At 47.0% G+C, this 23,658-nt stretch overlaps 1 protein-coding gene across 1 annotated transcript in view; it reads left to right on the forward strand.

The window, feature by feature from the left end:
- Positions 1–23,658, forward strand: part of shank3a (SH3 and multiple ankyrin repeat domains 3a) — a 773,648-nt gene that overhangs the window by 487,945 nt on the left and 262,045 nt on the right. Inside the window, exon 17 of the mRNA XM_041203533.1 lies at positions 19,345–19,420. Within this exon, the coding sequence (XP_041059467.1) occupies positions 19,345–19,420 (76 nt within the window). The remainder of the gene's footprint in view (positions 1–19,344; positions 19,421–23,658) is intronic.

Below are 23,658 nucleotides of genomic sequence, written 5' to 3' on the forward strand. Positions count from 1 at the left end.
GCAATAAGTTTGGCCACAAAAGTTACTTCAACAGGCCTTCCTCTTGTTATGCTCTCTACCAGTGAGTGGGACCAGAGTAGCAATACTTTGCGAATACCATCCAATGCAAGCTCATCTTCAACCATACACCATCAGGTTTGGACTTATATTGCCATTTCTAGATCCTTGCTGTGTCAATATGCTGGAATTCCCTACTTAACACCAGTATGGGAGCACCTTCACCACAACCCCTGTAGTAGCTCAATCAGAGGACCCACCATCCCCTTCCCAAGGGTAGTTGAGGATGGGTAATAAGAGCCAGGTTTGCCAGCAACACTCATACCCTGAGAAAAGTGTTGAGGGAGCTTTGCTCTGTATCTAAACTGTGCTGTACCTGTCCTGGGAATGTTTGAGGCTGAAAGTATTTATCTGAGATCAAAAAACTTCCATTGTGCAGCACCCAGATAAATGCTAAATTCATGGGGTGGTTGTGAAAGAGAGGGTCTCTCCTGACGCGGCTTTTCTTCTGGGGGCTGAAGACTCCAGCAATCCAACTTCCTGCCAGGTCATTGAGCATTGAACAGAACTCTGCTCCTGTGATCAAATGCGATGCATCTCACACGTTAGTTTCATTCAACTCAATTATCTGTCCTCAGACTAACGGGAATCTAAAGAAAGCACGACTTCCTTTCTCTCTGTAAATTGGCGACAGCATAAGGCATCACAGAGTGGAGCAGCTGTGGCACTCAGCATTTACCATCTGCAGCAGTAAGCAGAACCCACTCAAGGCCATGGCACTTTACTGAAAAAAAACACAAGTGCCATTGTTGTGAGCATCTTGAGGTATATTGCGAGGGGGTGAGGAGGGTGCTGAGTCAGTGGATGTGAGCGTTTCCTTGTTGTTCATTCATCCTGAATCAAAGACTTGTTTAAGGAGCAGAAAACTGATTTTAGTTTCTCAAAGTTGCTGTAGTGTTTGGCCACCTACAGCTTATGGGGACTGATGGAAACTAAATGCTTGCAGCGATTGTTGCTGGTATGCCAAGCAGTTGGTTGTATTACATTATAAATAGTGGTTGTTTGCATCAAGCTTGAGTCTCATATGTGATGTGTACTTTGCAGTTGCTGTTGTCATGATTGGAATTGATAATGAAATTGGAACTGAGACTGGGTTTGGGATTGGTAATACGGCTGGGATTGTGGCCAAGGTTATAATCTGAGATCGGGATTGATGTTTAGATTGGGATTGGGTTTGAACTGGGACTGAGATAAAAACTAATCGCTCAGTGAAAGAGCCCAGGGTTTATATACTGTAAGTGGGAGTGGTAGTTGTCTCTCTCACTTAACAGAATTGGATTAAAGTGAAAAATTGTGACACAGCTCAGCATTGTTAATCTCATCATGCCCCAGTGGGGACGGTGTGTCAGGGCTCTCAGTGGAAAGAAAATTCATCGTAAGTTGCCATTACTTCATCCCCTTTGGATGACAGAAGATCGTGAATTGAGGAAAGGCAAGAAGGGGCATGAGAGAGTAAAATTCAAACATACACATCGTGTAAATCGACCATATGGGCAATCTTCTTCTCCGCAAGCCATGCATCCTGTTGGTATTTTTGTCAAATGCTTTTATCACTGTTAACATTGGAAATCATGAAACAAGCATTTATAATTAGCCTTTACTATGTATATAGCTGTGGAAGCAACAGTTGGATGCCTTTCAGGATAGAGGTTGGATTGAGAGAAGTGGGAAGCTGGGGTTGTGGGATATGATGAGGATGTCACTAGGTGGTGTTGAGAGATAGAGAGACAGAGGGTGTTAGGTGGAGCTGAGGTTATGGGGAAAAAGTGGATAGGTGGGGTTGAGAGCTAGAGGGAGGAGTTTGGTAGGTGACATTGAGGGACGTGGCTGGAATTGAGAGATGAGAATGTGTGTGTGTGTGGGTGGAATTTCGGGATAAGAGAGAAGGTGGTTGGGTGGTGTTGGGGATATGGGGAGTTTGAGGGAATTGACATCAGTAGAAAAGAAAATCCCTTTGCTGCTTCGTTGTCCGTATACAAGGAGCTCCTTGTTTGAGATAAAGCAGTTTGGTTTGGTCAGGCTGAGCCCACCTTGCATACAATGTTAAACTCACAAGGGCAAACATGAGTTCTTCTTTACACCATGTATGGCAGAGCCAAGAATCTCACACATCACCTCTGCCCCGCCCTTATTCTTCTTTTCCTGGAATCTATTTGCTTTTTAAAGCCTGAAGATCTCCTAATCAGCAGCTTAACCTCACCTTCCCTTCCACTTTTTCCAGTCCTTGATGCCTGTTCCCCGTTTATAAAACCGTTTATCACTACCCTGCTGTGTAAGTAATCTCTGGGAAGGGGTGAAGTTCCACACAGTATTCTTGCGGAATGTCCTCCTAAGTTAAATTGCTTTCAGATTTAGCCCCCCTGTAGAAACAGTGACCCATCTCCCCCCTAACAACCCACCCCCCCACCCTCCGCCATATCCCACTTTGTTTCAGTTGTTTGTTTCCCAGAAGTTCAACAGTTTTTGTCCCTGTCCCAAGCAAAAATACGAAAATGCTTTCTTCACGTTACCTGCGTGTGTGTGCAGCTATCAATCAATGTGTCTCTCAGTGTACCATTCTGTGTTTCTATCACCCTGTGTGTGTCTATATCTATTTGTGTCTTCTCGCCTCTTGAAGAGCCTTGGAACATTCTATTACAGCAAAGGCACTTTCCAAATATAAGCTGGTTTTGTTGTTGTGTACGAGTGTCAATCTCTCTCTTTCTCTCACACACTCACTCTTCCTCTCTCATGCTCTCTCCCTCTCTATGACCCCAATTTTAACTTTGTTTGAATGGATGGATTTTGAATGGGTTAAAATTGGGTCCTATGTCATTCTGTCTATCCACCTCCCTCATGACCTCTTTCTTTCTCTGTCTCTCTTCGTTTTCTCTCCATCTTTTTTATTTGTTCTTAGAATTGCCAAAGTCCCTTGACAGCCTGAGAATTAAGAGTTAGCCATGTGGTGCAGGACTGGAGTCCCGTCTAGGCTGGACTAACCAGGGATCCTCTTCCCCAAAGGACTTTGGAAAACCAGCTGAGTTTTTTCAACAACCTGGAAGTTTTATTGGCCATTTTTCAGGCACCAGTACATAAGTTACAATCAATTGAGCTCCTGACCTCTGGGTTACTCATCCACTTACATAATCATTTGGTATCTGTACCATACCATACCTTGTTTGTCTCTTTCTATTTGTGTCTCTGTCTGTTTCTCTGTCAGCATATCTCTCTACCTCTTACTGTGCATATGTCTGTGTGTCGGTGTTGGTGTGGGGGTCTCTTCCTATCTGTCTCTGTCTTTATGTTTATCCATATATCTTTGACCCTTTCTGCATATTTACCTGTTTCCAGCTCTGTCTCTATATCTCTGTCTTTGTCTCTCTATGTCTGTTTATGTCTCTCTCTGCGTGTCTCATTGTCCTAGTTCTCTTCCTGTCACTTTGTCTTTGTGTCTCCCTCTGATACTTTACCTTTTTATCTCACTCTGTATAAATTTCTCTGTGAGAGAAGTGGGTCAGGCTTCATATGATACAGTGAATATTAGCAAATGATCCAATCTTGATGGACATCTCTGCTAGCCCCAGCTCTGCTAGCCCCAGCTCTGCTGACCCCATCTCTGCTGACCCCATCTCTGCTGACCCCATCTCTGCTGACCCCATCTCTGCTGACCCCATCTCTGCTGACCCCATCTCTGCTGACCCCATCTCTGCTGACCCCAACTCTGCTGACCCCAACTCTGCTGACCCCAACTCTGCTGACCCCAACTCTGCTGACCCCAACTCTGCTGACCCCAACTCTGCTGACCCCAACTCTGCTGACCCCAACTCTGCTGACCCCAACTCTGCTGACCCCAACTCTGCTGACCCCAACTCTGCTGACCCCAACTCTGCTGACCCCAACTCTGCTGACCCCAACTCTGCTGACCCCAACTCTGCTGACCCCAACTCTGCTAGCCCCCACCTGCTGTCCAGACCCTTGTACTTCCAACAGGGTTCACTGGATGGTGATCAGTAGGGAGATTGAACTGAAGCGACTACTCTATGTGGCTCATTTCATATTGGAGTGCATCCATCCACTGATCTATTGGTACAATGTAGGATCTCAGTATTTTTCATTAAAATACGCCATAATTGCCAAACGTTACTGCTTCAGGTTCTTTAAGAGGTCATGGGCCAAGTGGATTGAAACAGACTGAACTGGTTTTCAGTCATATTCTCTCTGTAAATCACTAGTTGGCATGTTCTCTTTCCATTAAGAGTCTGACTGGAACAGATGTCACATCTGGCACAGTATGGCTGGTCAGCAAAGGCTTCATGTCACTGCAGTTCAGATTGAATTCTCTCTGGTGGCTGAAAATGTAAGCAATGCTGCCCTCCGCTGTCCAACTGCATAATTGTTCTTTTCCCCCCCAAAAGATATATTCCTTAGGCTGAGACCTGATGTTACTAAGGGCAGAATTGTCCCAGGTTTGCACAAAGTGCGGTAGCAGGCAGGAAAAAGGTTTTTTTTACCCGATGGCTACAATAACAGCTTTTTGCGCCATATTGTCCCGTTCCTGGTGTGTCCCACCTCGTTAATAATTTCCGGGAAATATGCTGGATCACTGACAGTGAAGCCTCTGATTCACCCACTCCACCATCACCTCAGGTCTTCAGTAATCCGGGTGCCCCTACACAGAGCTAGCATTCTCTAAGGCATCGGAAGCTGCTGGAAAGTCCTGGCTGCCCCCAAATTTAGCGACCCCCTCCCTCAGGCGCCTACTGGACGCGTTGGAGGCCCACCTAAAAGTCCTTTACCCCTGCCAGCAAGCAAGGTCTCCAATGCAGCGTGGGAGGCGGTGACAGTGGTGGTCAGCGCCAATACTCTGCAAAAGAGGACAGGCAGCCAGTGCCGAAAGAAGATGAATGATCTCCTCCCAGAGAGAGCCAGTCTTCTCACTACTCTCAACTCACACACTCACAAACCCATCACACATCCACACGGATCTCACTCACCGCCAATTCAAGGGACATCACCATTCACTCTCTCACACACACTTTCACCTACCCTGCAGATTGTGTCCTCATCCGGTCCATGACACCTCTCACCACCCACACATGCCAGACATCCTTATCATCTGGCCTGGCCTCGTCCAGATCACACTCTCTCATGAATCTGTATTCATGCAGGACCAGCTGGCACACAGCTAAAGGGGGAGGTCACAGACTGGTGGAGGGATACCTGACATCAAGTTCCTCACAGACTTTGAAAATAGCGTCATCCAGCTGGCCAGTGATGATCCGGACCGTTGCTGTGGTGACGGTAGGGTCAGCAGTGCTGAGCCAAGTGAGGATCCAGCAGTGCAACATGCATCAGAAACCCATGCTGTGAGTCAGTTCCTCTGTTTCACAGTCCCCTGCTATGCACAAATTATCTCTCCAGGCGCATCTGGGAAATAGCCGAGGGTGTCCAGGACCCAGGTCCTCGACTCGAACCCCGAAAGCATCTCGGAAGAAGAATCTGATGACACCTTAATTGAAAACCCAGATGTGCTCACCCACACCATCCACCAGCACAGAGACACACACCTCATTGGGACCTAGCTCTAGAGGAGCTTTGAGGTCACACTCTGGTGAGCACATCGCACTGCCTGGTCCACAGCAGCTGGAGGCAGGGACTTCCCAGGTTTCCAGCACTCAGGAGATCGCTGAAGGTCAGAAATCTGCTGAGTTCGAGTCGGAAGAGGAGTCTCTGGACTCAGTCATACCTCAGTTGCTGGAGCTGCAAAGGCAAGCTCAGGAACATCAGGAAGGAATGTCTGCTGCACCCCTAAGATTGCAAGGCATGATGGAGGAATCTGTCTGCCGTCAGGCTGAGGTGATAGCGCTGGCATGGCAATGCACTGAGGTCAACACCAGCAGGATGGCGGCTGCCATGAAGATCTTGGTCCAGGACATTGGTCTTGCACTGCTATGTAGGCTGAACTCCATCACTGATGCTATAGCTAACCTCCAACAGTGTCAAAGTGAGGGGGGGTGTGGGGCAGCTCGATCTCACTCCAGCTTCCCCCTCTCCTCAAGGAGTCAGCCAGGGGCCCTCGGGCACCCATAGGGAGGAGGATCAGCAGGTGCACACCCTGGGGCCATCCATCCAGGTGACTTAGGGTATGTCCAGCCCATCCAAACCCCCTCTTCCTGTGACCCCAGCAGCTCCAGCTCCACAGGCCAAGGAGGGTGTCACTGCCGCACAGCAGGACCCCGAAAGCAGGCCGGGACCCTCCAGAGGACGCCCGTCAAGGTCATCACAGACAGGACGTAGCTGTCAGCAGGCTGCCTCCACCTCCTCTGTGGATGTTGGGGGAGCAACAAGACATAGCGGCAGGGTTAGGAAAGTTGAGAAGATTTGCTATGCACAGCCTGGGCACGGGTGTTACTCACCTTTCCTTAATGTTCACTATTGTAATAAACTCCCAAGAATGAAAGAAAAGTCACCATAGTCCCAGAGGACCATAGCTGTTCTCTCGTTACAGAGAGATGACTGATGGTGAGTTTAACCTGAGGGTCACCACACCTCAGGCAAGGAGTGAGATTCAGAAGGAGGGACCTTCATGGATGACCTCAGCTGGTACAGGAATTGAACCCGGGCTGTTGGCGTCAGTCTGCATCACAAACCAGCCGCCCAGCTGACTGAGCTAACCAACATCCCACCCCCTGCAAGAACCTGCCTATGGCTACTTGCTTTGATGAGCAGTGTTTGAGTCACTCAGATGTGAAATCTTGGTTCCTACACACGCTAAAGGCAAGTGTCTCAGCCCAGGACCTCTTCCCTGTGCAATGTGTAACCTTCAGATCAAAGTGATGTTCCGGCTTCACACTCACTGGACACATTAGTGACGCCTGCACCTCGATGGTGCTGGTCATTGCTGCCAGAATGTCCTGGGCAGGTGTCACAGAGTTCAGTCATTCTCTCTCTGTGCTCTCAGCATCTTTGAGGTGGGGCTTCCCCCCCCTTCCCCCCTCCATCTCTTCAGCATCTGTGTCCAGTGATGCTATGCTCCTGAAGGGCTCAGGTGCTGAAGACTGACAAAGGATCTGGAGCATTTAAAGTTTCTCAGCTGCATTTCTATGATATGACCCTGGTCACAAAGCGCAAGTGAGCTGCCCTCAGCCAGACAGGAGTCAGACATTCACAGAGGCAATGTGAAGATCTATGGAGTGTCCTCACTGCACTTTGTCATCATCCTCCACGAATTTTGCAACTATGAGAGCCTCCTCAGCGGGCCTGCCTCATCGGGCCAGTGCGATGACCTCATTGCTGGTATCCTCGCCTTTGAGTACCTCATCATCGTCACCTCCTTCGATGACCTCCTCATCGGACCATATGTGCAGTTCCTCCATCTCCTCCTCAGCCAAGTCCTCCCCCTGTTGCAGCACCAGGTTGTGGAGCAACCTGAGATCTGTGCAAATCCCTGCGCTCTTACTTCCTGGCTCTCCTGATCCTGGCAAAATGCACAAAGTTCTGTGCCTTCTCAACGATGTCACTTGTGACCACCTGGATGCACTTGTACATGGAGGCTTGCGAGATCCCACACAGATCACCTGTGGAGCCTTGGAAGGAGCCACTGGCATAAAGATTGAGCGCCGCAGTCACTTTCACAGCCACTGGCAGTGGCTGCCCTCCCTGTTCCCATGGTGGAAAGTCCTGCAGCAGGTGGCTGATGTGACCAACCAGTTCCCTGGACATGCAAAGTCTTCAACGACATTGGTTCTCAGTCATCTGCAGGAATGACAGGCACCGTCTATAGACCCCGGGTCTAGTGAGGTGCCTGCGAGTGACAGCTCACCGTGGATCTTCAGCTGTGTGCGCAGCAGGTCCTGCAGCCTCTTCGTACTGAGGGAGGTGTTCCTCCCTTTGCCGAGACTGGTGCCTCCTCCACTTCTCTGGTCTCTGTACGCCAAGAGGCATACTGCTAAATCACCAGGCTCCATGAGCCTGATGTTCTCCTCTTGCAGAGTCAGAGAGACGGATGGGTTAGCCTGGGTATACTAAGAACCTCCGTTGGTTAAGTCTGAAGGCCCCTTCACGCATGCTGGAGAGTGCTGGCCACCACTTGGATGGCCCGTGTGTAGTGCACTCATTGGCTGTCCGAAAGCCACCCCCCTCTGCCCCACTGCACTTGACCGATGGCAGCTGCTTCGCCCTTGGACTCAGCTCAGGCTCAGGCATTCTCCTAACCCGCACTGCAAGGCTGCAGCTTTAGCTTGAAGCATAACAGATACTAGTCCACATCTTAATAAAGACATTGCAAGGGGCTGTGAGCACCTCCACCAGGGCAGGAGGGTGAAGCAGTAATAAAGATGTTTGGATAAATCACAGGTGAAACACAGGCAGCAGTAATCCCTTTGCATCTGGTGCCTCAGATTGAGCCCCTGCGCAAGAAGAATGAGCCTCTTCCTTTAGACAGATCAGAAAGTGTGAGACAGACAATTCATTAGCCCATAGGCTAATTGTCCATCTCCACGAAAGGAACTGAAATAGGCCTGCTTCGAAATTCTTCATGTAGTCCTTGGGTCCCGACCCATTGTGCGGAGTCTGGGTGGTGACCCGTTGCGCGGAGTCTGGGCGCGGAGCCGTTGCGCGGAGTCTGGGCGCGGAGCCGTTGCGCGGAGTCTGGGCGCGGAGCCGTTGCGCGGAGTCTGGGCGCGGAGCCGTTGCGCGGAGTCTGGGCGCGGAGCCTGGGTGGTGACCCATTGCGCGGAGTCTGGGCGCGGAGTCTGGGTGGTGACCCGTTGCGCGGAGTCTGGGCGGTGACCCATTGCGCGGAGTCTGGGCGCGGAGTCTGGGTGGTGACCCATTGCGCAGAGTCTGGGCGCGGAGTCTGGGTGGTGACCCATTGCGCAGAGTCTGGGCGCGGAGTCTGGGTGGTGACCCATTGCGCAGAGTCTGGGCGCGGAGTCTGGGTGGTGACCCATTGCGCAGAGTCTGGGCGCGGAGTCTGGGTGGTGACCCATTGCGCAGAGTCTGGGCGCGGAGTCTGTGTGGTGACCCGTTGCGCGGAGTCTGGGCGCGGAGCCGTTGCGCGGAGTCTGGGCGCGGAGTCTGGGTGCGGACTCGCTACACGGAGTCTGGGTGCTGATTCATTGAAAAGGCAGTGGTAAAGTACAAGTAAACCTGTGCGGCTTCATTCCATTTCGATACCTTGTTAGGTGGTTGCTGGTTTACATAATAAGCCCATTGTGTTACCGTAGGGCATTTTAGCCAACTATTTAACCATGAGGACACAATAACCGGGTGTGATTCAATCCTCATTTGATGAATGCAGTAAGTGTGCACGTGCAAACTCACATATTTACAGAAATGCACATATACAAACATACACACATATACTCTCATGCTCATCTAACATGCACGCAGGTGGTGGCATAGTGGTATTGTCACTGGACTAGTATCCCAGAGACCCAGGGTGATGCTCTGGGAACCTGGGTTCGAATCCCACCACAGCAGATGGTGAAATTTGAGTTCAATAAAAACGTTTGGAATTAAAAGTCTAATGAAATGATTGTCGTAAAATCCCAACTGATTTACTAATGGCCTTTGGGGAAGGAAAATCTGCTGGTCTCCATGTGACTCCAGACCCGCAGCAATATGGCTGAGGCTTAGCAGTTCTCAAACACAGACAGACAAACATAAATATACACAAAAATATATGCATATATGCTTACACAAACATATATAGGTGCATATATACACCGATATATATGAACAGATGTGCACACAATAATGTGCATAAATTAACACACACAACTCATGGCAGGACAAGGTCACCAACTCAGAGGTCCTAGAGTGTGCTAATTCTATCAGTGTACACTCATTGCCAAGCCAACAATGTCAGCCACGTGCGTCGGATGGAAAATAATTGTATATCCAAAGACTTTCTATACGGTGAACTGGCCATTGGGTCACAACCTTCAGGGCGTCCGTACCTCCGCTGCAAGCCAGATATGAGAATGGAGGGCATTGACATTGACAACTGGGAGACAGTCACTGTCAGCCATGATCACTAGACGTTGCCACATTGGAAGAGGCCAGCGGAACAAAACACTCAGCTAGCCGGGAAGAGGGCCTAGTGAAAGCACCTTCTCAGCCCACTGTCTTCTGCTGCAGAAAATGTGGCAGAGAATACCATGCCAGAGTGGGGTTCCTGAGCCACACCTGATGATGCTTAGCACAGAGTTGACCACCACAGCGCAAACCATTGTCTTACAAGACAGAAGAATGCCACCAGTATAACACACACACACAAACCAGCCTACAGATGCCAACACGTACATAAACACACATCAATACAAATACTTAAGTATACATACCAGCACACGCAATATGTTTCCTTTATATGTTCTATTCCTGGCTGACATTCTGTTAAATCTGTGAGTCAGACACCTTCTTTGTGGCAGAGACTGTATGACTCACTCCATGAATTGAGTTGAGAGAATAAAGCAACATTGAACTTGCTCTGAACCCACTGCTTTTAATATTCATCAACCTGTCCCTTAGAAATAGTTACTCAGTGACCTGATAAAGTGAATCTCTTGGTGCATCTAAGGGGTGAAAATACCTCCAGTAACTGTGGGACAGCCACTTTGAGAGTTCCTCTGTTATTTAGGCCTTTTTGTTACTAGGGTGTCCTACTTTTCAATCATAGTCAAATCAGAGCATGTACACAGTTCACTAAAAATACCGAGCAGCAAAAATCACAAACACATTCACGAAGCATAAATCAACCAGCTTAACAAGTTTCCTCATTGAAATTCCAAATATCATGGAGTTCCTGACGTACGCTCCTGATATAGTGAAACTCTGATAGTGCACCTCCTGAAACAGTAAAACTGGTAGGATAACTTCCTGACACAGTGAAACTCAGACAGGATAACCTTCTGACACACCGAAACTCCAACAGGATCATGGATGATCGTGCCATGCTCAGCTAATGAAGGAAACTATCTTGTATGCCCTCTTAACAATCCATCCATCTGCCCTGCTACCTTCAGAGATCTATGGATGTGCACTTCAAGGTCCCCCTGTTCCTCTCAACCTCCCAGTATCCTACACCACATGGACTGCAGCGGTTCAAGAATGCCGCTCACCACCACCTACTGCAGGGCAATTAGGGATGGACAATGGCCCAGCCAGCGACCTCCACATCCCATGAACAAATATATTTAAAACAATCTGTGTTGATTGTCTTTGCTTAATCAATACCTTTCTAAATAATGATTTATACTGTCCCTCAGAATTTTTCCAATAATTTTGCCCATATGGAGGATCTTTTCCTCCCTTTGTAAACAATGGTGCAATGTTAGCAGTTCCCTGGTATCGGTCCTGTACCCAGAGAGGATTGGAAAATGATGGTCGGCGCCTCCATTATTTCCTCCCTCGCTCAGCAGCCTGAGATATATTTCATTCAAGCCTGGCAATATATCTACTTTCAAAGATGCTAAACCCCTTAATACTTCTTTTCTCACTATTTATCCCATTCAATATTTCACACTCCTCCTTAACCACAATGTCTGCATCATCTTTTGTGAAGACAGACATAAAGCATTCATTGAAAATCATGCCCACACTTTCCATCTCAACACACAGGTTACCTTTTTTGCCCCTTATCAGCTCTCTTCTTTCCTTATTTATCCTCTTTGTCTTTATGTATTTATAAAACGTCTTTAAAGTTTTCTTGATCTTGCCAATATTTTTCCATGCACCCTCTTTTTGCTTTCCTAACTTCCTTTTTAATTTCACAGCTACACATTCTACACATTCACTTCTCTTGAAACAGAGAAACTCCGATATGATAACCTTCTGATATGGAGAAACTCTGATGGGTTAACAACTCGGACGAGGGGGCAGAGTATCCAAATTTGCTGACGATACAAAAATAGGTGGGAGGGCATGTTGTGATGAGGGCATAAGGACTCTGTAAGAGGATATAGATAGGTTGAGTGAGTAGGCAAAAACTTGGCAGATGGAGTTTAATGTTGGCAAGTGTGAGGTTATGTACTCTGGTAGGAAGAATCAAAAGGCAGACTATTATTTAAATGGAGGGAGACTCCAAAAAAGTGCAGCACAGAGGGATCTGAGTGTTCTTGTGCATGAAACACAAACTGTTAGCGTGCAAGTGCAGCAAATAATTAAGGTGGCAAATTGAATTCTGGCCTGTACTGCTAGGGGGTTTGAGTTTAAAAATAGGGAAGTCTTGTTACAACTGTACAGGGTGTTGGTGAGGCTGCACCTGGAGTACTGTGTACAGTTTTGGTCCCTGCACTGAAGCAGTTCAAAAGAGATCCACTAGGCTGATTCCTGGGATGAAGAGGTTGACTTACCAAGAACAGGTTAGGCCTTTATTCATTTGCGTTTAGAGAAATGAGGGGTGACCTTATTGAAACGTACAAGATTCTGAGGGGGATTGACAGGGTAGATGTTGAGAAGATGTTTCCACTAGTAGGGGAATCTTGAACTAAGGGATATAGTTACAGAATAAGGGGACACTCATTTAAAACTGAGACGCGAAGGAATTTATTCTCTCAGAGGGTAGTGAATGTCTGGAATTCTCTACCCCAGAGTCGTGGAGGCTAAATCACTGAAAGTATTTAAAGAGGAGGTAGATAGATTTTTGAAATATCGGGGAGTTGAAGACTATGGAGGAGCTGGCACGAAAGAGGAGTTGAGGCCTGGGGCAGATCAGCCATGATCTTATTGAATGGCAGGAGAATTTGAGGGGCCGAATGGTCTACTCCTGCTCCTGTTTCTTATGTTCTTAATCTCTCAATTCGATGAAACTGCAATAGCGTAAGCTCCTGACACAATGAAACTCCAATAAGATAACTTCTTTTGCAGAATCATTCTCCAGAATTCGGATTGCATGCTGTACTCAGTGCAAATACAGAATGATTATCTTTTTATCTCAGTACCTGTTTTCTGTGCCTGTGTTACTCTTTAGTCCACTTTGTCTGGTTTTCTGTTCGTGTCTGCCTTTGTGTTGTCTCTTCAGTTTCTCTGTGCTATCTTTGTTTCACAATGTTGTCTCCTCAGCCTCTCTGTGTCATTGTGCTGTCTCCACTTTCTCTGTTCACAACATTTTGTTTCTCTTTTTGACTGTAACCTATTTTTTTTATTGTTTCCCTTTGTTTCATTGTGTGCCTCTTTTCTCTATGCTTCATTGTGCTGTTTATGATCTGTATTCATTGTGATGTAGCTTTTACTTTCCATTTGATTCTGTTTCCACAGTGTCCGTGTTTCACTGTGCTCTGTTTCCACAGTCTCCATGTTTCACTGTGCTCTGTTTCCACAGTCTCCGTGTTTCACTGTGCTCTGTTTCCACAGTCTCCGTGTTTCACTGTGCTCTGTTTCCACAGTCTCCGTGTTTCACTGTGCTCTGTTTCCACAGTCTCCGTGTTTCACTGTGCCGTCTGTTTCCACAGTGTCCATGGGCTGAATCTTAAGGCTTCCAGGGTGAGCCATTCAAAAGTCCATTGACTTCAGCGGGACCTGAAAATCCGGCCAGTGGGAGGGGCCATAAAATTCCACCCCCTACGTAGAATTTTACCAATCAGTTGGAGGCCGGATTGGTATCAGGTGGGCTTGGAATATAATGGAAATGGATATCCGGCTGGTAACCCGACATCTTTCTGCCTCTCTCCAGTTTTCCCAGGGGTTGGTTGACAGTGCAGTGGGAAACCCCTGTGGGTAAAATGCATAGCCAATTAAAGCAACTGAAAAGACAGTAAGGAACCACTTAATGGGCCCAATGAGTCTTTCCCAGTGGCACATGAGTTACACGCGTTTGTAACCCAGTTAGATAAGGAAGGTGAGTGCACAGCAGGAGGGCATTGGCATATCAAGCCATCATTGCAGCAGCTCAAAGGGGAAACCTGTAAATGGAGCAGCCATATGATTAGCAATGTTAGGCCAGCACTATTGGGAGCTAATCACTGAAGCAAGTACTTTGGCTAAGTCGCAGTAAGAGGACTTGGTGTCTTTGCACTGAGGACAGTTGGAGAGATTAAGGGTAGCACCAACCTTTAAAGGTTTGCCCTTACCGAGCATCCATAGCGGAACGGGCATCAAATGCCACAGGACAAGTAGCTGCAGCATAAAACACAGGGAACAGAATCAGGAAGCAGCAGAGGGAGTGGCCTAAGGGCTGCTTGCAGAAAAAGGTGCAACTCTGTGCACAGGATCTATAGGCCAAGGACCAGCTTCCTTGAGCTGTCAGAGCAGCAGTGCCTCTGAAGGCTGCAGCTATCACATCAAGTCGTCGCTGACCCGTGCACCCTGATGGAGGACAGCCAAACGCCATTCCGGTAGGAAGCCACCCAGCTACTGTGACGGTGACCATCGCATTGGGTTTTTATACATCCAGCTCATTTCAGGGCCCTGCTGCAGACAACTGTCAAGTTTCACAATCAACAGATGCAGGTCACAGATATCTTGTATCACAGAGCATCCCAGTACATCAAATGCGAAACATATGCAACCAGTCAAGCTCAGAAAGTTATAGGATTTGCTTCGATGGCCGGCTTTCCTCTGATTGGGGAGTCATCGACTGCACCCACGTGGTGATCAAGGCCCAGGTGTATTTGTTAATCGTAAGGGCTTTCACTCATTCAAAATGCAGCTGGTATTTGAACAACACAAAAGGACCCAAGAGGAGCCTGCGAGGTTTCCAGGGAGCTGTGACGATGCCTTTTTCCTCCAGCAGTTTCCAGTGCCTCTGCTCTTCAGACCTCCAAACAGCCTCAGTGGATAGCTTCTGAGTGACCAGGAATACCCGCTGAAGACCTAGCTGCTGACATCAGTGCATCACCCCAACATAGTGGCACACGAGGTTCAATAGATGCCTTCTATCTATCACAGCCTCAATACAGCAAGCAATTGGCTTGCTTTAAATGCAACCAGGTGTTTGCCTGCTCTGAGAGAACTCTGCAATTCAGGTCATAAGGGTTTCACGCTTAGTGATGGTGTACAGCAATACTATACTCTGTACAATCTAGCATTTCAAAGAGGAATGGAGCTTGTGATAGAGGATGTTGGGGGCTTCCTCAAACAAGGTGGGCGAGGAGGAGGAGGATGGTCGGGCAGAGCATGAACATCCAGAGGCACCTATTATGCACCCTGGCATTGACCATGCCAGAGAGGCCATGATGCTCTCATCCAGGCCCACTTCAACTGAGGGCAGTGCACCCATCATTGCCCTCTGCCAACCATTGCTACCCCTGTGCTTGCAGCACAGCTGGAGGCAGTCTGCTCATTCAGGCCCTGACACTCTAGATGCTAGAGGCAGGTGTCCTCTGGTTGGCCTGAGGGCTCCTCTCAAAGACTTAGCCCATCTGCAAATGTGCAAGGGCAGCTTCAGTAATGAGGGTTGGGAGTCAATTACTATGTCTTTGTCAGAGGGAGGGGTGCATGATCTAGGGGTGCCTTGAGGGGAGGTGCCCTCCTGTCCCTGTCAGCCTGTTCTCTCCCTGTTAACAAAATGTGGCTGATCACTTGGGTGTTTTTTTTAATTCGCCCATGGGTTGTGAGCATCATTGGCTAGGCCTGCATTTGTTGTTCATCCCTATTTATTCTTGAGAAGGTGGCAGTGAGCCATCTTCTTGAATTGCTATAGTCCATTTAGTGTAAATGCTCCCATAGTGCTGTTAGGTAGGGAAGTTACAGGCACTTGACCGGTGAGAGTAAATGAACAGCGATATAGTTCCAAGTCAGGATGGTGTGTGGCTTGGAGGGGAACTTGCCAGTGGTGGAGTTCCCAAGCATCTGCCGCCCTTGTTCTTCTAGTGATAGGTGCTGTCAAAAGGAGCCTTGGAAAGCTACTGCGGTGCCTCTGTACATGGTACACATTGCTCCCACTGGCCACAGTGATGGAGGGAGTAATTATTTAAGATGGTGGACGGGGTGTCGATCAAGTGGGCTCCTTTGTCCTGGATGGTGTTGAGCTCCTTGAGTGTTGAATGTAGTGTCCAGCCATCAAAGCAACTGTTAACTCAATGCTTTTCAATGTATCCGTCATTTTATGGACCCCATTGCCATGTGTTTACATCTACTCAACTCGTTGACCTGTCACATCTGATGCTCAATGAGGTTGGCTACTCTTTCAATGGAGTGTTCCTAGCTGACAGTAAAATAAAGCTTTGCATTTCACTGATGATCATATTTCTCCTATCAGTGAGCAGGTCTCCCCATAATTCACATGCTGGAGCCAGCTGTAAGTCTCATATGTAATGCTTTCACTCACTTACTGCAGCACCTCCATCTCTCCATCAGCAACAGAATAAACTTATTTCCTACCAATTTCCATTGCATCATTCTCCATTGGCATCAATATGGTCAAGGATGCCACTCCACCCCAATTCTGTACATCTCCCAGGAACTATACTCACCCTCCTCCTGCAATGCGAAAACAAAGTGAGTAAGGACTACTGTTAAATCAGTTTTTGCTTAGGCTGTAAGTGCAACATTTGAGGGAGCTCACTATGGGATGGGGAACACTAGGTCAAGGAACTGAGGGATAGTGTCAGTTCTATCTGTGGAGATGTAGAGTTAAGATGCAGCCTGGGCAGACATCCTTAAGTGTGGCTGCAGAGAGAGAGAGTTTCAGAGAGTGTGCTAGAGAGGAATACAGAGGTGAGAAAGTTATGGTTGCCATCTGACACTTTCATGCCATTCACTTTGCTGGACTTCAAGAGGTCGATGAAGCATTTTCTGCACTGGATCCACATCCCCTGCATCACAATCTGGCTGCTCAACACCTCTATGGTCTTTAACCAAGCCTGTCTCGTTAGGCTAGCTGGCCTCCGCCTGTTGTCCTCTGAAAAGAACATGCCTCCCTGCCCTCACAGCTTCCAGTGTCACCCCAAGTACAGCATCCTTATGGCGTGGGTTTGGTCTTCCCCTTCTGGCACCCATTTACCTCTCCCTTTTTCTTCTGCACCATTGCTGTTCAAAACGCATTGTTGTGCCACTGTGCGTGCTGCTGGTGTTGCTTTAAATACTGTGCCCTCAATCGAATTTCTGACTGCTCCTCCCACCAGCTTTTCCTAGTTGAAAGACAAACCCAGGGGCATCCTCTCAATTGGCTGGTCATTAGTAACTTCACCCGGAAGGGCCACTATTTGCAGGTTTGGGCTGCCAACCCAGATGTGGCCCAGATGCTGCATCAGAATCCAGGTTCATAAGATTCCACCCTGTGTTTCACTGTGTTATCTGCTTTCTTGGTGTTTCTCTGTGTTTCACTGTGTTATCTGCTTTCTCTCTGTTTCTCTGTGTTTCACTGTGTTATCTGCTTTCTCTCTGTTTCTCTGTGTTTCACTGTGTTATCTGCTTTCTCTCTGTTTCCCTGTGTTTCACTGTGTTATCTGCTTTCTCTCTGTTTCCCTGTGTTTCACTGTGTTATCTGCTTTCTCTGTTTCTCTGTGTTTCACTGTGTTATCTGCTTTCTCTCTGTTTCCCTGTGTTTCACTGTGTTATCTGCTTTCTTGGTGTTTCTCTGTGTTATCTGCTTTCTCTCTGTTTCTCTGTGTTTCTCTGTGTTATCTGCTTTCTCTCTGTTTCTCTGTGTTTCACTGTGTTATCTGCTTTCTCTCTGTTTCTCTGTGTTTCACTGTGTTATCTGCTTTCTCTCTGTTTCTCTGTGTTTCACTGTGTTATCTGCTTTCTCTCTGTTTCCCTGTGTTTCACTGTGTTATCTGCTTTCTCTCTGTTTCCCTGTGTTTCACTGTGTTATCTGCTTTCTCTGTTTCTCTGTGTTTCACTGTGTTATCTGCTTTCTCTCTGTTTCCCTGTGTTTCACTGTGTTATCTGCTTTCTTGGTGTTTCTCTGTGTTATCTGCTTTCTCTCTGTTTCTCTGTGTTTCTCTGTGTTATCTGCTTTCTCTCTGTTTCTCTGTGTTTCACTGTGTTATCTGCTTTCTCTCTGTTTCTCTGTGTTTCACTGTGTTATCTGCTTTCTCTCTGTTTCTCTGTGTTTCACTGTGTTATCTGCTTTCTCTGTTTCTCTGTGTTTCACTGTGTTATCTGCTTTCTCTGTTTCTCTGTGTTTCACTGTGTTATCTGCTTTCTCTCTGTTATCTGCTTTCTCTCTGTTTCTCCGTGTTTCACTGTGTTATCTGCTTTCTCTCTGTTTCCCTGTGTTTCACTGTGTTATCTGCTTTCTCTCTGTTTCTCTGTGTTTCACTGTGTTATCTGCTTTCTCTCTGTTTCTCTGTGCTTTACTGTTATCTGCTTTCTCTCTGTTTCTCTGTGCTTTACTGTTATCTGCTTTCTCTCTGTTTCCCTGTGTTTCACTGTGTTATCTGCTTTCTCTCTGTTTCTCTGTGTTTCACTGTGTTATCTGCTTTCTCTCTGTATCTCTGTGTTTCACTGTGTTATCTGCTTTCTCTCTGTATTTCACTGTGTTATCTGCTTTCTCTCTGTTTCTCCGCGTTTCACTGTGTTATCTGCTTTCTCTCTGTTTCCCTGTGTTTCACTGTGTTATCTGCTTTCTCTCTGTTTCTCTGTGTTTCACTGTGTTATCTGCTTTCTCTCTGTTTCTCTGTGCTTTACTGTTATCTGCTTTCTCTCTGTTTCTCTGTGCTTTACTGTTATCTGCTTTCTCTCTGTTTCCCTGTGTTTCACTGTGTTATCTGCTTTCTCTCTGTTTCTCTGTGTTTCACTGTGTTATCTGCTTTCTCTCTGTATCTCTGTGTTTCACTGTGTTATCTGCTTTCTCTCTGTATTTCACTGTGTTATCTGCTTTCTCTCTGTTTCTCTGTGCTTCACTGTGTTATCTGCTTTCTCTCTGTTTCCCTGTGTTTCACTGTGTTATCTGCTTTCTCTCTGTATTTCACTGTGTTATCTGCTTTCTCTCTGTTTCTCTGTGCTTCACTGTGTTATCTGCTTTCTCTCTGTTTCCCTGTGTTTCACTGTGTTATCTGCTTTCTCTCTGTTTCTCTGTGTTTCACTGTGTTATCTGCTTTCTCTCTGTATCTCTGTGTTTCACTGTGTTATCTGCTTTCTCTCTGTATCTCTGTGTTTCACTGTGTTATCTGCTTTCTCTCTGTTTCTCTGTGCTTCACTGTGTTATCTGCTTTCTCTCTGTTTCCCTGTGTTTCACTGTGTTATCTGCTTTCTCTCTCTTTCCCTGTGCTTCACTGTGTTATCTTTTCCTAACTCTGTATTTCAGTGTCTTGTGTGCTTTCTCTGTCAGTGTTGTGTGTGCTTTCTCTGTTGTTTTACTCTTGTTGTCTCTTTGTTTACTGTCTCTTTTCCAGTTTAAGTCTTCAACATTTTTTTCAGAAACACGTGAAGACCGGACAAAGCGACTCTTCAGGCATTACACAGTTGGATCCTATGATAACTTTTCATCTCACAGGTAGGAGACTTCATTTACTTTATCAGGAGTTATTTTGTACTGGGCGTGTTAAAAACATGATATTGTTGGCTTTCAGTGCAGGACAGACTCATACAATTAATGTAGGCTCCCACAGCTGAATATATGTGTCCTATAGGACATGGGCACATACAACCCATTAAGTACAGAACATGGCGGTGAGATTGGTCTTCGTCAGTAACACCAAACAGACTCATAGCAAATTTTCATTTTGTTTTACATTGCAACCGATTTTCTTTTTGTTGGTGAGGCATACTGCCAATTTATGATGTGTTGTACCAAATTATTGGCAAAGTCTGATTACAGTCCCTACTAGCCTTGTCTCTGTCAAAGCAAGCTCACAAGAATGGATGGTGTAGGATATTGAATTGGTCCAATGGTGAATTAGGTTCATACGATTCTGAGTTCAAACTGTGTAAAATGTTGACATAGGCTACAGGTGTAGATGGAGCATTACTCTATATCTAACCCACACTGTACCTGCCCTGTGAGTGTTTGATGGGCAGTGTACAGGCAGCTTTACTCTGTATCTTACCAATGCTACACCTGACCTGGAAGAGTTAGCGGCGAAAGTGTGGCAGAAGCTTTACTCTGTTTCTGACCCTTGTTGTATTGGGAAGTAGGTTGGTAGGTGGGGTTAAGGGCCTGAAGACAAGGTGGTAGTTTCAGTTGAAGGGATATGGGTAGAAGATAGTTATGTGAGTTTGAGGGATAAGGGGAGAAGGTGGGTAGTCAAAGAAGTTGAGTATGTGGGGTTGAAGGAAATGCAGTGGAAGGTGGGCGGTGTTGAAAGAGAAGGGGAGAAGATGGTTATGGTGGAGTTGGAGAATATGGGGAGCAGATTGGTATCCGGCGTTCAAAGCTATGGGGAGAAGATGGGTTGACGAGATTGAATGATATGGACGAAAGGTGGGGTTAAAAGATGGGCAGAAGATGGTAGATGGGATTGAAGGATATGGGGACTAGATTGGTAAGCACCTGTGTCACTAAGGTAATGTGAATAAATGCATTAAGCTTTCAGGTGAGGCTTTCAGTTCCTTGTAATGGATTTGCCTCCGTGGTAGAGAGCAACATCCTATGTAACTGTTACTAGTACAACACGATATATAAGCTTCTCATCAAATTACTTGAATTTCATTGCGTCTCTCCAGTGAGGTGGACATAGAACTGTTTGCCATGATGGAGGACAAGCACTCCCTATGGCACTGAATTTCAAAGCATCAGGATCATTTCAGGGATCCACTGGAGATGTGGGTGGGATCTCCCAAACTGCGGTTCGTCACTGCATCAGGATGGTCACCAATGCCATCTTCAAGAGGGCTAGCCAATTCATAAGCTTTCGTACCGATCCAGATAGTCAAGCTGAGAAGGCTATAGGTTTCAGGACCATCGTAGGGTTCCCCGGGTGCAGGGCGTCATCGCCTGCACATATGTGACCTACAAGACTGCCACAGGCCAGGCTGCAGCCCTTCATCAACAGGAAGGATTTCCACTTGCTAAATATATAACTGGTCTGTGACCATTGCAAACAGTTCCTGCAGGTGTGTGCTTCCCGGGAAGCAGTCACGTTGCCCATACAATAGTGCCGGGTGATAAACCTTTTCAGGCTCCCTTGCAGCCTTCAAGGATGGATACCGGGTGACATGGACTACTCATAGAAGACATCGCTACTGACACCTGTGAGGATCCCACAACTTGCCGCTACAGGGGGGTGAGGTTTTGAACAAATTGTGCAGCATACACCTCCTCTGACAATGATGATCTGGAAGAAGCGTTAACCAAGCACACTGTTATGACGACCCTCAGGCACCACAGGAAAGGCAATACATGGAAGGGAGACTCGCAACGAGCTAATACAGGAACATTTCAAGTGATCCTTAGTAACAGATCCATGAAATCAAATAAAGCTACAGCGTTCTGCAGTCCCATTGCCACTTAAATAAATACTGGCCTTGTCAGCAATGCTCTTATCCCATGATCAAATAATAAAAATCACACTATGGCACCTTGCTGATTACTCCAGAGGAATGTCATCTGCCTGAGGCTCAGCCTTCCCCTGCCTTCCCACAGTCCTCCAAGTCTTAATGTCCTTGGCTATCACAGCCTCCATCAGCTGCTTTGGTATTTGTGCTGTGCTCACCAGATTGAGACACCAAATCTGCACAAAAATGGATATCCACCGACATGAGATTATATGCACTGATGGAGGATGTGGGAAGATTATGTGGTGGTGCAACCTCAGAGGGCACTTCTTCCTGCTCTGATGTGGACGGCTGTCTCCCGGTTACTGGAGCTGTATGCTCTTGTCTTTGAGCTGCGTGAGAGAGAAGATTAATTAGAGAGTAATGTACATTCTATCTCATCCTTCAAACTACAAGTGTGGAGCTCCATGTGACCTGTGATGGACACATGAACACTATGATAAAAGCAAAAATATGAATACTATAGATCGTGCTCCCCAGAGACTCTCATGTCCCTATCCATTCGGCTGCTTACTCTCTTTTGTCTCCACTTCTGTTTCACTATTTGCTATGGAATGGCCCCCACACTGGCCTCCAAGCTCCAGTGCCTCCTCCATCAGCTTCAGGATGGCAAGGTAAGGGACACTGCCACTGGTTTTTGCCCTTTCTCTTGCATTGTGCCCATGCATTTCCTGAAAGTGCATTAAAGATCATTGTTAGTCAACTGACAAAGACTAACACAATGCCTCTGTTGGGTGGCAGCCTTACTGTCCGTGATGGTGCCACAGGAATGTGTCCTCCTTGAGGCCACTCAGAAGTGTCAGTGTTGGAGTTAACTCTGACTGATCGGGGCCCTCCACAGAGAGACTGCCAATCCACTGACAGGCCAAGCTGCTGCTTTCCCTCTGCCAGTGATTGGGTGGGCATGCCCTTTCCTGTAAGAAAAGCAATGGATGGTGCCCTCACTTTGGCAGAAAGCATGAGGTCATTAACGCACTTGGGGCACTGGAGCCAGGTTCTAAGAACAACCCCAAGGCTGCTGACTTCCTCTGTGACCTGTGTCCAGGCTTACTTTGTCTGGCAGGCCAGATTTCTCTTCTCATTTTGGAAAGAGGACCTACCCCTTGCCTCAGAAGCCTGGAGAAGAGCCTGCAGTGAGGCATCACTGAACTGTGGGGCCCATGTAGGATTTTCCTTCTGCCATTCCTCAAAGAACCTTTTTACTTCAGGGCTTCAGCAGGTGCTGCCTTAGTGGGAGGAACAAATTCACAGAGTGGTCTGGCAGTCCTTTAATAAGGGGCCAGCATTTCCAATGCATGACCTCGGCCGCCGGTGTTGCCTGAATGGATGGCTCTTCTCCCTTCCGGCAATTAATAGGCTGGCTGCCACTGGATCATGTCCTCCAGCACGCCCCACCCCCATCTAGACATCAGCTGCTCCCACTTCCACTCCCTGCTGTTGGACCTTGGGCCTTGCCGCAGAGTTCAGCCCGTTAAACTGAGGTCCCGTTGTTCTTTCAGGTGAACATAAAAGATCCCATGGCACTATTTTGAAGAAGAACAGGGGAATTATTCTTAGTGTCCCAGTCAATATTTATTCCTCAGTCAGCATCACAAAAACAGATTATGTGGCCATTATGACATTGCTAATTGTAGGACTTTGCTGTGCACAAATTAGCTGTTTTGTTTCCTACATTGCTTCAGTGACTACACTTCAAAAGTGCGTCATTGACGTAAAAGTGCTATATAAATCCAAGCCTTTCTCTTTTCTCTTCAGCCCCTTCCTCAACGATTGCACTTCCTCCCGACATTCTCAATTCTTTAATTGTACAAGAGATGTGTAGATGATTGGCAGAGAGTGTTCTTAATGGCACAGTAAATTGAGCCTATTTTGATTCATACTAAATTGAAGATGACAAGACAGGGATTGGGCTGTGAGTAGGCCACTTTGTATCTGTGCAAACTTCCTGTCTACCTCCCCCACCCCACTTGGACTATTTCAGAATTAATTACATTTCCATGGCAACATTCGCTGGCCCATTTGTGACTAAATACCTGAAAGCATGAGTCACAGCTGCAATAGTGCAAAACGACTGAGAACAGAGGGAAGAATTGGAGGATAGAAGTCCTACTGAAATTAGTTGGACATTCAAATTGGAATTTAACTGAAGTGTGTTACCCTGACACAGTTGGGGCCTGGGATTCAACAAGCCTCAATTCTTTTAAAGCTGCGACCACCATTGCTCCTTGTTCTACTTCA

Source organism: Carcharodon carcharias, chromosome 13 (genome assembly GCF_017639515.1).
Source record: "Carcharodon carcharias isolate sCarCar2 chromosome 13, sCarCar2.pri, whole genome shotgun sequence".
Taxonomy (NCBI): Eukaryota; Metazoa; Chordata; class Chondrichthyes; order Lamniformes; family Lamnidae; genus Carcharodon; species Carcharodon carcharias.